Below are 16,715 nucleotides of genomic sequence, written 5' to 3' on the forward strand. Positions count from 1 at the left end.
CTAATGAAGCAGTAAATCTAGGCAGTGGTCATCGATAGCTACTACCCACATAAAAGGAGAGACCAACAGACATTCTGTGCCTCCTGCTGAAGCCATCTTGCCAAATAATTGACCTAAGTCTGGTGAAGCCTCCTCGAGATGAAAAACCTGGGCAGAGGGACCTGAAAGTGATCCTCTGGAGATACAATCAGCAAAATCCAGATGGGGCAGGGGGAAGGGGATGCTATAGGACAAATTTGTTTCTTTAATAAATAAATTGGAAGGAAAAAGTGGGATGGGGCCAACAGAATAAAAGAGTCCTGATAATACATTTTAAGCAACTGCAATGTATGCACCTGGTTTGAGCAAACTGTAAAAGGAATTCACAAGACAATTAGGGGAATTTGAACACCAAATTAGAGAGGTTTTTAATTAGATGTGATAGTCATATTTGTTTGCTTAATAAGATATGTTTTAGAACTACACACTGAAATATTTCAATTAAACTATCATGTCCGAGATTTGATTCAAAGTAATTCAGTGGTGCTGGGGAAATGGGCTGGGTGTGGATAAAAACCCAGTTGGCAATGAATTGGTGAAGCTGAGTGATGAGGAGGTGGGAATTTATACTATTCTCTCTACTTCTGTGTATGTTGAAAATTTCCAAAAAAGTAACATATGTTTTTAAAAGCTCAAGTTTTTTCTGCCCTCTGTATTTTACTCAGTAATTCATATGATTGGTTATTCTCTGAAAATTTCACAGTGGCCTTTGTCAAAAGCACAACGTTTTTGATCTCCTGCTAGTTACTCTCTAGAATCTTAATTTCTAAGCCTGCACTGTGGCTTGGAGAGTAAGACAGGGGAGGGGGGGTGGGGGGTGGGGAGACAGTTCATGACTGTTCATGTGCTTATTACAAGTAGTGAGAAAGTAACCTGACTTTAATTTGTCTTAAATTTGCCTTTTTCCAAGGGTGATGTTGGGCATATTCTCTACCTTTCCCCTGTACTCAGTACTTTAAGAATGCTGTTTTTACACCAACCAGTCTGGCATAGTAAGAAGAGATGGAGCCAAGAAGCTAGTTGATAGGAACTCAAAAGTCCGACAACAACTTTCGAAATCCTGGGCACCCGGCTATAGAATCTCAACTGGACCTCCTGGCTTCTCCCTCTAGTTCAGTGGTTCTCAACCTTCTGGCCCTTTAAATACAGTTCCTCATGTTATGACCCAACCACAAAATTATTTTCGTTGCTACTTCATAACTGTAATGTTGCTACTGTTATGAATCGTAATGTAAATATCTGATATGCAGGATGGTCTTAGGCGACCCCTGTGAAAGGGTCGTTCGACCGCCAAAGGGGTCGCGACCCACAGGTTGAGAACCGTTGCTCTAGTTGGACCCCTCTTAATGTGCTTCCTGGCACTCATCTTTGGCCCATGCACCCTAAGAGCCTTTTCCTCCTTCTTCCAAAACCACATTCAGGCAATTGCCAATAGATCTATAGGGGAAATGATGCTACTCCAGACCTACACTAGATATCCCCTTCCTCAATCACCGATTAATTAGGGACATTTCTACATCCCACCTAAGCATGAAGAAGTTACAGAAGAACGAGATTGGCCTCCTTCATCAACCTCAGCTTATAGGAACCCCAGCTTACAGGAAAAAACAAGACCGGCTGGAATGTTAGGCACATTCTTTATTCTGTGCTCCATTATACCCAGCTTGGGGCTCTCGTCCCTCCCGGCTGTTTTCCTCTTATTCTCATTACAGATTTGATTTCGAAAGACATGATCAAGGGCTTTCAGTTTCCAGTAAAGAGCCTTACCCAGTTTCCAATGGACCACCTACACGCCCTCCCACCCGCACCTGGTCTGGCCTTTACGGTAGACATAAATACCCCACTCCCCTTACTCCGGCCTGCTGAAGGCATTTTGTTCTCCCCCCTTCTGTTGCAAATGTAACAATAAATTTATAATCTTTATCAGTTTCGGCCTCATGTGTTCCTCCTTCAGCGATCCTAACAGGTGAAGTGCTTTTTTGTGGGTTGCCAGATGTAATACAGACGCCTGCTTAAATTTGAATAAAAATACAGATGCCTGCTTAGATTTGAATTGCACGTACACCATGACTACTTTTCAGTATACATTTGTCCCCTGCAATATTTTGTGAGGAGACATGCAGTATTTGGCACACATTTCTGTTTACAAGTACCTGTTGTTTAAGACTCAGATTTAACGGGGCATCCTGTATTTAACCTGACAACCCTACCTTTTCTGATCTTCCTGGATTTGGGGAATCTTTGCTTAGCCCTTTGGGGATGTGTAAACTTTCCTCATCTCAGCCTGTGTCTTTCCAAAGCAAACCTTCCACTCTGTCCTCACAGGTAGCAGCCTTTCCGATTTCTTTGATAATTAGGTTGGCCTTTTGGATCCTCTGCTTCCATTTCCTGGAGACAGAGGCTTGAACTGTATCTCATTGTTAAGTGTGGGGACTTCAACATGGCACCCAGCGTTCTCCTGAATGTTACGTGCTTTAATCCTCACAACCACCCTGTGGCTGAGTAAGTGATCACCCTCATTTACAGACGAGGAAGCAGGGGCTCAGAATGCCTGGTCTAAGTCACCCAGTAGGTAGATGAATTCTTTTCCTGGCCTTGTGGGTGGAGCCCAGGGTGGGTGGGTCTCTATGACCCTTCCCCCAACCTCCCCCTTCCTCCAATGCTCACTTGGAATCTCCCGATCTCCGAATGGGCTCTTACAACTGAGGAATTCAGCACCTGCAGGGGAAGAGCCAGAAAGAGTTCAGTTTACACAGCCGTTTCCTCCTCGCCCAGGGCGGGAACTGCAAGGGCACGTCCCCACAGCCGATTCTGTACATCCACATAGGGTCTCTTCTCATTCTCAGAGCAACCCTGTGGGGTTCCGGTTTTTAGTTCCATTTTCCTGGTGAGAAAATTGATTAAAGAGGTCGATTCACTTGCTCAACCCAAGGATCAACACAAAGCCCAGTGTCGCACTCGACTCTCTCACCACCTGCTGTCCCGGTTGGTTCCTATGTGCCTGTGTTCCCACAAATGTGGAAACTCTTTGAGGGGTGGCCTCCTCTTTCTCCTCAGCCCTGTGCTGGGACATACAAGGCATCTGATAAACACATGCTCACCACTGTTACCCGGCTCCCTCTGGTAGAAGAGTGGAATGTGCCCCCTCGAGAGGATATTAGAGGGGTCCTCTGGTGGCATGAGAGTCCTGGCACATGGGAAGACACTGCTTTGCTCACCTCCGTGTCCAGGTCAGGGCCTAGCAGTTGGCATTTCATATTTGCTGAATGAATGAATGAATGTGGGTGTGGGCTGCAGGAGAGCGAAGAAGGTGGTGGAGATGCTGCCCTGCGGTCAGTAAGACCATCTGAGGCAGGGGTCCTCAAACTACGGCCCGCGGGCCACATGCGGCCCGCCGAAAACATTTGTTTTTTTTACTTCAAAATAAGATATGTGCAGTGTGCATAGGAATTTGTTCATAGTTTTTTTTTAAACTATAGTCTGGCCCTCCAACGGTCTGAGGGACAGTGAACTGGCCTCCTGTTTAAAAACTTTGAGGACCCTTGATCTGAGGTGATCTGGCTCTAAGGGTGAGGCTGGGGAATGAAGTGCTTCCCCGGATTGAGGTGGGACAAGAGAGTGGACCCTCTTTTCTGGTTCTTTACCTGGATTAAGATGGTGTAATCGAAGAACTTTGCAGGAATCTCATGGAAATTCTGGAAGAAGATCTGAAGGACAGGATGGGGATGGAGTTAGCTCTCAGTGAGCCCAAAGGCTCAGAGTGGTGGGCTTCTTCCTGTCATGTGCCCATTTCATACTCTCAGCGCATACTGCCCTCACGCTCCCCATCAGGAGGCAGAGGCCAGCCGGCTCCTGGAGGGTTTTCTGCCTGGATAAAGGGCAGGGGTGGGGGATTCCCTCAGAACCTGTTGTGAGCAGCTGGAGGCCCAGCTAGCCGCCCTGGGTGGAGAGTGGAGCCTCTGTCTCCTTCCAGATTGCCCTGTGAGTCCCCTCCACCACCACTCCCTGCTGCAGTGAGAACTTCCTTTCCAAATGCAAACCTGGCTCTGTCACTTTCCTGCTTCAGTCCCTCCGTGGCTCCCAAGTGCCATTCATGACAGACCCCAGGGCATTGTGCAGGCTTCCCTCCCCTCATCTACAGTTCTATCAATCATTCCTGCAACTTATCCATCTGTGGCCCTAGTGCCAAGCACAGTGCTCCACCCTCTGTAGGTGCTCAGTAAATGTGTGTGGAACACATGAACACACTCCAGTCAAGGAGCAAGCTGGCTGCCTGCCTGCAGGAACTGCTCAGCTCGACTGGCTCAATTGGCCAAAGTGCCCCATTCAGCCCTGAAGGGCACGTGCAGCCCACCTCGTTGAAGAAAGGGTTGTTTCCCATCTTGGTACGTGTGTGGTATTGATGGCCTCCAATGACCACCTTCACCAACGGCTTGAGGTTGTTGCCCATGAGCTGGCGGGCTTCAAACACCTTCACTTGGACCTACCGGGGACACAATGAGACCCTGATGTTGGGCTCCCCTTCTCCCACAGGGATTCTCTCTAAAAGACCCAAGTGTTGTGATGAGAAACCTCTGCTGTGGCGAGAAGGACAGCCCACAGGGAGAGGGCTGGCAGGAGCTGGGCCCGCCGGCTTGGAGCCACGCCTGGGGATGACCATGACTCTGTGTCCTTCTGGGAACTGTCACCTCCCTGCTTTGTCCTTGTCCTCCTGTGTGGATTTCATTTTTCTTCTCCACTCGTGTGGGCTTGTTACAGAATAAAAAAAGTCTAATGTTTCTGTTTGTTGTTGTTGTTGTTTTTCTTAATCCTCACCCGAGGATATTTTTCCATTGATTTTTAGGGAGAGAGGAAGAGAAAGGGGAAAGACAGAGAGAAACATTGATGTGAGAGAAACACATTGATTAGTTGCCTCCTGCACGTGTCCCAATCATGGCCTGGGCCGGGAAGAAGCCTGCAACCAAGGTACATGCCCTTGCCTGGAATCGAACCCGGGACGCTTTGGTCTGCGGGCTGATGCTCTATCCACTGAGCCAAACCAGCTAGGGTTCTGTTTGTTGATTTTTACTTATTTATTTTTCTTTTTTATAAATTTTTATTGATTTTAGAGAGAGAGAAAGGATGGAGAGGGAGGGAAGGAGGAAGGAAAAGAGAGAGAGAGAGAGAGAGAGATCAATGCAAAAGAGAAACATTGATTGGTTGTCTCCCATCCATGCCCAGGCCAGGGATCTAACCCACAATCTGGGTTATGTGCCCTGCCCGGGAATCGAACTGGTGACTCCAGTGCATGGGACAATGCTCAACCAGCTGAGCCACACTGGCCAGGGCTGGTTTTTATTTATCTATGATCTTTTTAAGGAATTTAAAATTTTTAAGTTTCATGCAGTTGAATCTACAATCTGTGGTGTAATCTCTGCTTTTATGTACTTTACCAAGACTCAGTAAAGAGACTGTGACATCTGAGCCTAGAATGAGAAGCAGGGGGGATAGGAGCAACTTGGAGCCACATTAGATCCAGGCTGGCTGAGCCGGGGAGAGAGGCAATAGCGATGGCAGTGGAGAGCTGGGCACAGTCTCGGGAGCTTGCCATCTGACTATAGGTAGCAAATAGCATACAGGGCTCCCAGGCCAGGCTGTGGGTCCAATCATTCTCCATGAGGTCTCCTGTGTCTCCATCAACTCCGGAGACTAACACATCTGCAGCTACCTGAGCATCAGAGACAAGAGTGGGCCAAACCAGGCTAACAGTCCTCATGCCAGCATCTTGTCTGTATCACTATGCCATAGGAAGGGGCGTGACAGGCACACTGATATTCTTCTCTCCTGTGGTGAACTAGCCTGGTGAAAAGGATGGGGCCCACAGGCAGAGGGAAGGTATTCCAAAGGCAGCACATGCAAAGGCCTGGAGGCTAGAGGGAGGCTTGAGATGGGGACTGTGAGCTGTCCAGGATGCTAGAACAGGGTGGCAGGGCCAGGGGACAGGGTAGCTTGGAGGGGCAGGCTGGTGTATCTAGGACCTGGGAACCAGTGTAAGGAGTTTGGCTTTTGTCCTGGGGACATTGGGATATACTTATTCTTAAGGACATTTTTAACCAGGTGGGTGGCGGATGAGAATGACATCTTTGAAAGACCACTTTGACTGAAGGACAGGAGAGAGCTGGAAGCCTGGTGTTTGGCTCAGGGAAGCGATGGCTCAAGCCAAGGAATGGAAGTGGCGACAGAGAAGTAGGAGCAGTCGGGTTGGCCTTGGTCAGTGGCTGGACGCAGGGAGTGAGGTGAGGAAGAAGAGTAATCAAGGTTGACTCCCAGCCTCCTGAGCAAGTGGCAGGCTGAGGCAGGCAATACTATGGCAGAAATGTTAAGTCACAGGCTTGAGACAGAAGGGAAGTTGGGGGTTGCAGAATTCACAGTAGAACCCATGGACCTTCCCACGGATCCACTCAAACTCCCTTCAATCTCTCCCAGTCAGCTCATTTGACCTTGGATGTGGCTAGCCTTATGTTGTCAAGAATCCCATGGGCTCCTGCAGGGCAGGGCCAAGGCTTTCTGCTCTGTCTTCCTGGCACCTGCCAGGACCTGCTGGTGCACAGCCATCAGTAGCTCCTATTGCCCCACTGGGACTGTCTCCAGCTCCAGCTCTGTGCAGAAGTTCTCCAGAGTGGCCCCTGGATGAGCAGGGATGCAATGAGAATCTGAGGACCTGCAGCCCGGTCTGAAGCTCCAACCCTCTGCCACAACCTTGTGGAGAATGGGGATAACTTGGGAACACCATGAGGTGTCATGCAAATTACATGGGCTTTCAACCTGAAAGTGCTGCGGCTTTGCGAACAGCTCCTTGTGCACAGCGTAGCTGGGAACCATCAGCTTCTGCCTGGCTGCTTCTAGTGCAGTTACATCCAGGAGGTCTTCATTCCCTGGGGAAACACAGTCCAGGGTGAGCTCTCAGGGCTGGCTCAGGACATGAGGTATTTCCCCCATTTTATTACTCTATCCCCAAAGACTAGTTCCTGACTGAAATTATGGCCAAGACCCGATAGGGACACACATCTGCCCCAGAACATTCCATGGGCCCCCACCTATCCTTAGTAACCCCGGGCCCCACTCTCCACACATGGGGGCTCTTGGAAATGGTCATCCTTAGCTCTCTCTGCAGCCCATTGAGGATGCATGTCTAGAGATGACAAACGGACATATTGAGGTGACAGATAGCCTCAGCTGAGTCTGGAGATCTAGCCTCTAGACCCTAACCTGGTCACAATCCTTTTGTAGGCCTCAAGGGTTGGGTCTTTAAGGTCCCCAAATGCCCATCCAGGCATAGCTTGGGGAAAGGCAGGGGTAAGCTCCAAGACAAGCCATACCTGTCTTCTCAATGTCCCGGTTGGTCATATGGGCCACATGTAGGGTGATAGTGCACTACAAGGCAAAGACAAGGGAGCTGTACGCCAAACCATGCAATCCTTGCCAAGTCCCAGCCCTGAAACCCAGCCCAGCCTGGTGGTTCATGCCCCGTTCTCCAGGGTGGAGTGGTGCTGACCACATTGCAATGCCACATCATGGGGCCTTGTGCAGCCTGGGGTGCAGGGAGGTTATAAACTGAGAAACGGAATAGGCACATGGACAGTGGCCAGAGCATATAGGAAAACAGAACTCTGCCCCACAGTCTGCAGCACTCAGCCCAGGAAACCAAACCAGTATCTACGGTAACCAGCCCAGAAAGCCAGTGTGCTATAAATCACACTTACAGGAAGCCAGACCACTAGCTCTAGCAACAATCCAGGAAGCAAACAATAGTGATCAGCCCCAATGGCCAGGATTAATTAATAACTGCAACTGCCCTAATTTTTGTCCCCACTCCCCTCTTAGGACTAATAGGAGAAAGCCAAATGTGCACCCCAACCAATCACATAGGTTGCCCAGCTTCCAGTGACGTCACTTACAGCGTTCCCAGGCCAACAACCTCCCATCCACACACACCAGGAGTCTCCCCTTTCTCTGCTATAGAGTTTCCCCTCTCCTCTGCCTGCCTTTGAGTCTCTGCCAAACCCACGTGTGTTGGCTGACTCCCATGCTATAGCCAGTTCTGAATACATAGCGTTTGCTGGTTCTCATCTGGTTGGTCTTCGTCTGTTTCCACATGGCTTAACCACCTCCTTTGTAAAACCTTCCATGACCTCCAAGCAGAATCGTTCATCCCCTCTTGACCTCAGTGACCTAGCTCTCTTCACTCTTGTACACTGCGCTGGAGCACTTGTGATTGTGAGTGGTGCCTACTCCACTAGACTGTGGGTTTCATTCACTATAGTATCCCAGGCCTAGCACAGTCGCAGACACCCAGCGGATGATCACCTAAATAGTCTAAATGGGTGGGCGGGCGAGTAGGGAAGTCAGGGAGAAGATGGCAGTGTGATGGGACCCCTGAGGGCAGGAAGCAGTCTCTAGATGAGGTCTCCGGGCCCCCTGCTGGAGCAGAGTAGCCCAGTTTCTCGGGTTGTCCCCAATCCTCCAACCACCCGTCCTGGGACCCAACTCACATCTGTGGGCTTCATGGAATGGTTGAGGAGGGTCAGGTCCTTCACAAAAAGAACTTTTCTTGGTTTTATCACCAAGGGCTTGAGCAGGATTGTGACCAAGCCAATGAACCTGGGGAGATAAGAGCAGGTACGGGAGCCTGAGCCAGGGGAAGGGGGTCCTCCTCTGTCCCAAGCAGGACGTTATCTAGAGATGGGTTTCTCTCCTAGAGGCTGTGTTTTCCATAGAGGGGCTGAAGGAAGAACACAGTGCTGGGGAGCATCCATCAGAGGACACAGGATCTCGAGTCTCTGGGAATTGGCTTTGGGGCTCCCTGGGCATTGGGCACCCTAGTTACTGGCTCTGCCTGCCAAGCCCCTTCCCAGAAGCTCTGCTCCCACACTCGTCCTGAATGGGAACTATGCCAAATAACAGCTGATTGGACAACTGATTGGACTGGGGGTGGACACCGGACTGAAACTAGGCCAATTAGATTCTTTCTTGTAGAAAGATTGATCTAGGATACCATAGCTTCCATCTCAGTGGATGTCAGTCTCAGCTGAATGGGGCCTTGATGGGATAGACAGAGAGAAGCAGAGACTTGGGAGTCCCATGGCTTCAGAAGCGACAGACTGCTCCTGAGCTCCTAGGTTCCTAGTTCTAGTTGATCTTCACTCCTCGCCTCACTATCCTTCCACAAGTTCCCTCCCCGGCACCCCCCCGCCGTCCTCCCCCCCCCCCCCCCCCACACACACACACACTTTTTGAAGTAGCTGGCTGGGGTGGGTTCTGGTCCCTGTGACTGGATTATGGATTAGGGACAGGAGACTTCTGTAGCTTTGTTAGGGAGTCAGGCTCCTTGTGCCTCTCTCTATCTTACCTCTCCTTCTTTTCTGAGCACAAGTCCTGAAGGATGACTTGCAGGAAAGAGTCATTCTGTATGGGTTGGTTCCAGAGGTGCCAAATTAGGGTCTGTGGGAGGCACAGAGAAGTCAGCATCCCTTCTCTACCCTCCCCTTCCCATCCTTCTAGGACAACAGGCTGGCACTGTTTCCCTCAACCTGAGGACCCTCCCTCGAGTCTAATTGCTGCAAAGGATGGCATTTGCTGCCTTTCACCAAGGTGCTGGGCATCCTCCCCGGGTCTCCATAGCTTGAACGGCAGTGTCGTGGGCATGTTAGTTAAGAGGTTTGGGGACCAAGGGGTAGTGGGAACGTGGATGGATGGAAAGTGAGCCGAGATCCTGCACAGGGAGCCTTGTCTCTGCTTCAGGTGTCTGGGGACATCAGGATGGCCAGGTTGGACAGGAAGGACTACACCACGGTCCATCCCCAGAGTGGGGAAGAAGGGCCAGAGCAGCGGTGGGCAGATGTGGCTGCTGCAGCCCTCAGGCCTTCACAGCCTTGTCAGCTGAGGGGCTACTCCCAGGCCAAGATGCCCAGCTGTGGGAAACGCTGGCGAGGCTCCGTGTCCTCTCCCTCACTACTGGGTGTCACTGCCTCCTCGGGGCTTGCCCTGGTATGTCTTACTTCGTTCCAGGTGGGGTTATTTCCTTCCCCCTCCGAAGTTTTCTTCTTGACATCTGCAAAGACACGAAGGGGTTGGTATTGGTGACAGGAAATATTTCAAAGTCTAGGTTCAAGTGGGGTAAAGAGAGGTGGGAAGCTCTAAAAAACTTCAAGTCACCCTGGCAGTGTGGCTTAGTTGGTTGGAGGGTTGTCCTGTACACCAAAAAGTCACGGGTTTGATTCCCGGTCAGGGCACATATCTGGTTGCTGGTTGGATCCCTAGTCCAGCACACGTGGGAAGCAACCAATTGATGTTTCACTCTCACATCAATGTTTCTCTCTCTCCCCCTCTCCCTTCCTTTCTCTATAAAATTAATAAAAGCATGTCCTCAGGTGAGGGTTAAAAAAACACACAAAAGATAAATCTTCAAGTCTGCAATGGCAGGTGTGAAATGGCACTGATTCCTTCTTCCTCAGGGGGTTTCAGAATTTCTCGCTTTTTATAAGAGTGACATCGGCCCTGGTGACAGATAATGTTTTGTGTTTGTTTCTGTTTCTTCCTGAGTACATAGTTCCCAGCCATCTTGCAGCCAGGTGGGGCCATGTTCTGGCCAAAGGGGCATGGGAGGGACATTCACCACTGCCAGGCCTGGCTCCTAAAATCTCCCATGAGGCTCTCCATTCTCCTTCTCCCCACTGCCCAAATCCACACTCAGGACCTGCTGGCAGGGTGCTGCCAGGGGGACTTTGCAGCCACAGAGGCGAGCAGCTGGTCTCTAAACCACTCAGCAGAGCTGCCTGACAGCGCCATCCACACAGGGCTTACAGCAAGAAATCAGCTTTTACTGTGTTCTGGCACTGAGATGTAAGGGTTTATTTATTCTCAGAGCAAGGCCTAGGGTAGCCAAAGAGATATCCCAAAACATTGATAATGGGTTAGAAGCTCTTTATCTGCTAACCCCGCCCCCCCTCCAGAAATATCCTTAACAAAGAGCAGTCTGTAGCCCTGCAAAGAACCTCTAAATTGTTACATTACTTTGAGATTCTTCTCAAGGTGGAGGCGGCAGGGGGCCAGGGAGGAGAGACAGAAAGAGAGAGAGAGAAAGAGAAAGAGAGATAAATGGAAGGAATTGCATGCTTGACTCATGTCTCTCATAGAAAGTACTGTCCTTTGTACTTGGCCCCAGTCTTCTCACTCCCCACATACCCTGGAAAACCTCGTTTGCCTGTAGCTACCTTTCCATACTCTTCACCAATAGATGGTTCATTTTTCTTTTTCTTCTTCTTCCCCTTTTAATCCCAGCTCTTTGCTATGAAGATACTAGTGGCCCAGTGCACGGATTTGTGCACATGGAAAGGAAATTAATTAGAAGGTGGCTGGCAGGGCAGGACTGGGCGAGATGGGTGGGACACACCCTGGAGCTAACATCCCGTGGTCCCTCCCTAGCCAGCAGCACCTGGGGTGGCACTGCAGCTTGAAGGGCATCTGTGGAGTGAGTGGAGGTCCCTCTAGTAGGTGGGGTCCCTGGGCTGGCCTGCAGGGATTGGGCTGAAACCAGCTCTCTGACATCCCCCAAGGAGTCCTGGATGGTAAGAGGGCAGTTCTCCGGTGATGCACCCCAGAATCTGGCTTCCTCCTCTCTGGCTCTGGAGTGTGTCACCCGAGAACCACCACTGCCAAGTCACTGCAGCTCAACAGCTCCTGTGTTGAGCGTCTGCCCCCTGGTGGTCAGTGTTCATCATACCTATGAGCCGGTCGAACGGTTGCTTAGCCTTTTATATATATAGATACTTAAACTCTTTCATTCTCTCTCATAAACCCATTAACCCCCTCCTTCCCACCTTTCTTGGACTTTTTTCCCTGACCTATTAAAAATGGAGACAATAAAACTTCCCTTATTTGCCTCATGCATTTGTTGTGAGGAGCAAAAATCATTATATTTATGAAAATATAAATTTTTGTTGATTATAAAAGTAATTAATATTCTTGAGCAATTTTCCGAAGTTGTAGAAAGAATTGTTCATATATTATCTATTAAAGTCCTTACATTGGGACTTCCAGTACACACAATCTCGCCTTGTCCCACAACCACATAAAAATTACAACTAAACTACAGAACAACCATCATTCAGAACTGCCTGAAATTGAGCTGAATGGAAGTCCTACAGATAAGGATATAAGGAAGCCACACCGAGACTGATCTTAAGGGCCAGAGACATGGAACAGGCTGGTCCCACACCCAAATGTAGCAGATAAAAACATGGAGGAATATCTTGGCTGTGGAGTTCCCCCCTGAGGAGTGAGAGGTCCCAGCCCCACACCAGGCCCCTCAGCTCAGGGTTCCAGTGCTGAGAAGAGAAATCCCCATAACTTCTGACTGTAAAAACCAGTGGGGATTGAAGCTGAGTGAGACAGAGGCTGCTGGAATCCATAGCATTCTTTTTTTTTTCTCCAGAGAGGAAGGGAAAGCCAGAAACATCGATGAGAGAGAAACATCGATCAGCTGCCTCCTGCACACTCCCCACTGGGGATGTGCCCGCAACCAAGGTACATGCCCTTGACTGGAATTGAACCCGGGACCCTTGAGTCCGAAGGCTGACGCTCCATCCATTGAGCTAAACCGGTCAGGGCCCATAGCGTTCCTCTTAAAGGGCCCATACACTGCCTTACTCTGACTCACTTCCTCTGAACTGGGGGCAGGGAGAAGTGGTAGGGTGGGAGTAGCAGGCAGCAGCTTGAAAGGCATCAGAGACTTGTGGGGTGGAACTTAATTGTCGGGTATCAGGGGGCGAGCTGGAGGGGTAACTTTCTCCCACACAGAAGTGCTGGCAGAGGCCTTTTTGATTGATGAGCCCTCCCCCCACAGAGCAGGCAGATGCCCTATCTGAGACTTCATCAACCCTGTTAACTGTCTCCCTACACTGTCTCCCTACACACACACACACTGGTGATTCCCTGAGGCCCTACCCCACCCAACTTTCAGGCCCACTCATGCTATTTCCAGTGGCTTTTCCATACAAATGGCCTTTCTTGGCTCATGCTTCAGATTTTCCTAAATTCTCTAAAACAAGCAGCATCTGGTCTCAGAGAGCCCTGTACTGCTAGCTAAGTGGCCCCAGGCCCGGCACTAGCAGCAGCCAGTCTTGGTTCCCAGCTTGGTCTCCCCTGGGTACCTCCAAGCCCAGCACAAGTGGCAGCCATTTGCAGATTGCTTTGTAGCTCATGCCAAGTGGCTCCATGCAGGACACAGGCAGTGGCTGACCTTGGCCTGCACATCCTGGGGGCCCAGAGCCAGCTCACCCAGTGGACAGCTTCAGATCACAATGAAGCACCATCACCAACCACTTCCACAAGCAAGACACTCAAGGGGTGGACTCAGTGGGCACCAGAGTCCTGCTGAAATAAGTCTTGCTCTGTAGGGTGGACCCTGCACAGCTAATTCTGCAAGGTCGGTGGAAGTCAGTGGTCAGTAGTCACAGCCAGTCCTTGCAGCTGATCGGCCTGGATAAATACCTTCCATTGACATGCCAATAGCAATCAGAGCTCAGCTACAAGAGGAGGGTGTACAACCCACACGGGGGCAGGGTGACCTCAAGTACTCAGCTTTGAGGAGGCTGTGCCACTGGACCCTAACAGACACCTACCCCATTAGGCCACTCTACCAAGCCTGGGCGATGTAGCAGCTCTACCTAATACATAAAAACAAACACAGGCGGCTGCCAAAATGAGGAGGCAAAGAAACATGGCCCAAATGAAAGAACAGGAACAAAACTCCAGAAAAACAATTAGCTAAAATGGAAGCAAGCAATCTACTAGATGAAGAGTTCAAAACACTGGCCATAAGAATGCTCAATGAGAGGGAAGTAGGACTTCAACCTGGTGGCTGTGGTATTGGCTTCTGCTAAGGTGACAGCCTGGCCGGGGGGCGGGGAGTGGGAGGGCAGAGTTGAAGGTGGTGGTGTTTGCTCTCCCTAAGAGCCGTCAGCCAGGACCGAGGTAGGTGGCGCCAGCATCTTTTGGCTTCTGGGATGGCAGCAGCAGCAGCATTCAGGGTCTAAATGGCTTCTAAGAAGTTGGGTGTGGATCTTCATGGGACTTTCAGTTACCTTGATGATGTCCCATTTCAAATAGAAGTCAAATTCAAAACAGCAGCTAAGGTGGGTCTACCTATTGGCTTCTCCCTGCCTGATGGTTTGCAGGTTGTCAGAGAAGTATAGTATGACTTCTCCTTGGACAAGAAAACCATTGAGTGGGCTGAAGATATTAAGAAAATTCAAGAAACCCAGCGGGAAGCAGGGTGTAAGGCTGAGGAAGCAGAAGCTAAAGTGAATTCTAAGAGTGGCCCCAGAGGGCGATAACAAAATGAGTTTCTCCAACACTCACAGTACAGCCACAATGCCACCCCCCATTAACCCCATCCTTGCCACCTCACAGCACAATAGCTTCCTCCCCCGACTTGGGTCAGCAGCAGTGCCACGAAACAAAGTTCTCAACCCACCCCACACAAAGGCAGATGTCAAGCCTGCTCACTTTGAGTGTGAAGAAGATCCATTTGATAATCTCGAGTTAAAAACTAATGATGAGAAGGAAGAGCTGAGAAACATTCTGGTAGGAACCACTGGACCCATTCTGGCTCAGTTATTGGACAGTAACTTGCCTAGAGATGGCGCTGGGTCTGTGTTATAGGATGAAGAAGATAAAAAAAAAATACAAACAATAAAATGGCAATAAATACATACCTACCAACAATTGAATCTAAAAAACAAGATAAACTAACAAGCAGAACAGAAACAGAATCATAGATACAGAGAATGTTTTGACAATTGCCAGATGGGAGGTGTGTTGGGGGGGATGGGATTAAGAAATACAAATTAGTTGTTACAGAATAGTCATGGGAATTAAAGCATAGGGAATACAGCCAATAATCTCTCTATATAAAACCCTAATATGCAAATAGACCAAACAGTGGAACAACCGAACAACTGGTTGCTATGACGTGCGCTGGCCACCAGAGGGCGCACATGGAACATGGCAGGCAAATGAGTGGGGGCACCAGACCAAGGCAGGGCACCAGTTGCTGTCATTGGGATGAGCCTCTGTTGCTTACTGAAAATTCTTTGCTCCTGCGCAGCAGTCCCATCCTGCCGGGAGCGGGGCTGCAGGGGACCAGGGCCCGGGGGTGGGGGGTGGGGAGGAAAGGGGCTGGATGGGGCACGGAGGATGGGCCAAGACCCGCCCCTGTGCCCACCGCAGCCTCGTGGCCCACAGTTCCTTTCAAGGTGCATGGATTCGTTCACTGGGCCCCTAGCAGTGTAACAACTATGTATGTTGTCAGACGGATGTGAGATTTATCAGGATGATCATTTATTAAGTATGTAATGTCTAATCACTGGGGTGTACACCTGAAACAAATACAATAATGTATGTCAACTGTAAATGAAAATAAAAAATGATTTAAAAAACAATAAGATAAAATCCTCATGTTGATCCTATGAAGCAGGTACTTTTTTTTCTTTAAACTTGAGTTTGTGGCATAACCCTATTTCATAGAAGCTTGGGATCAATAATTTGAGAAAAGTATTAATCTTCTCTTTTTCCCATAACCATGCCCTAGTAAAAATGTCAGAATAAAAGAAATAATGGTAATAAAGATGATAAGTTATGAAAGAACTGGAGGGTGTCCACCTTAGCTTTCTTTTTTTGTTTTGTTTTGTTTTTAAAAAAAATATATTTTATTGATTTTTTTACAGAGAAGAAGGGAGAGGGATAGAGAGTTAGAAACATCGATGAGAGAGATCGATCAGCTGCCTCCTGCACGCCCCCCACTGGGGATGTGCCCGCAACCAAGGTACATGCCCTTGACCGGAATCGAACCCGGGACCCTTCAGTCCTCAGGCCGACGCTCTATCCACTGAGCCAAACAGGTTCGGCCACCTTAGCTTTCTGTCAGACAGAGCATCTTTCACATAATAGGGCACCAATAATCCTTTTTTTTTTCATTGAATACGTGTTGCCTCTTGGGTTACCTCTCTTCCATCCAGAATCCCGGTGCTTACCTCTGAAGTAGACAGACACACAGGGTCTGGGTGGGGGGGTTAGGGGCGGGTTAATCTTGGCCGACTCCACTACAACACGCAACATGTTGGCGACTTCTTTCCTCTGAAGCTTCCTTCTTCGAGCACCTTTGTCCAAAGCTTCTCCCAGGGCTTATGGGGCTAGTGGACCCCTGAGTCTGTTGCTTAGCAATAGAGGTGATGTCACAAAGGTGGATAGTTCCTGGTTCTGGGGAAGAATCAGGGGAATGAGAGGAGGAAGAAATCAGGGGATGAAGTCAGGGCTTGAGGTGACTAGGCCCCTAGCAACAAAACAATATGACTTTTCATCCTCTTTCTTTTCTTTATTCTTTTATTCTATCCTTCTGATTTCAAGATCAGAAATAAGGACACTGTTTTCTCTTTATACAAGCAAGTTACCTGCAGTGAACCGTTGCCAAGGTCTTACAATTTAGATGAGAAAATAAGAGAAGCAAGGCAATCTGAGCAAAGGGATAGGAAAGTAAAAGACTATTTCAATCATGTTTTAGGAGAAGTCCTGCCTAATGTGTAAGCAAACATTTAGGCCTTCTTTCATCTGAAGGAAACCTAAGTTCAGATATGAGT

General features: G+C 49.2%; 1 protein-coding gene across 1 annotated transcript in view; it reads right to left on the reverse strand.

Annotated features, from left to right (window-relative positions):
* LOC139019285 (fer-1-like protein 5) overlaps nucleotides 1–16,197 on the reverse strand; it is a 56,314-nt gene extending 40,117 nt beyond the window's left edge. The window contains exons 1-9 of the mRNA XM_070428337.1: nucleotides 16,113–16,197; nucleotides 10,077–10,129; nucleotides 9,428–9,519; nucleotides 8,571–8,679; nucleotides 7,398–7,452; nucleotides 6,844–6,953; nucleotides 4,394–4,522; nucleotides 3,684–3,746; nucleotides 2,707–2,757 (exon numbers count right to left, since the gene is read on the reverse strand). Of these exons, the coding sequence (XP_070284438.1) occupies nucleotides 2,707–2,757; nucleotides 3,684–3,746; nucleotides 4,394–4,522; nucleotides 6,844–6,953; nucleotides 7,398–7,452; nucleotides 8,571–8,679; nucleotides 9,428–9,519; nucleotides 10,077–10,129; nucleotides 16,113–16,197 (747 nt within the window). The remainder of the gene's footprint in view (nucleotides 1–2,706; nucleotides 2,758–3,683; nucleotides 3,747–4,393; nucleotides 4,523–6,843; nucleotides 6,954–7,397; nucleotides 7,453–8,570; nucleotides 8,680–9,427; nucleotides 9,520–10,076; nucleotides 10,130–16,112) is intronic.
* Nucleotides 16,198–16,715: the final 518 nt, after the last annotated feature.

Source organism: Myotis yumanensis, unplaced genomic scaffold, assembly GCF_028538775.1.
Source record: "Myotis yumanensis isolate MYYU_CA2020_CCGP unplaced genomic scaffold, mMyoYum1.0.hap1 SCAF_11, whole genome shotgun sequence".
NCBI lineage: Eukaryota > Metazoa > Chordata > Mammalia > Chiroptera > Vespertilionidae > Myotis > Myotis yumanensis.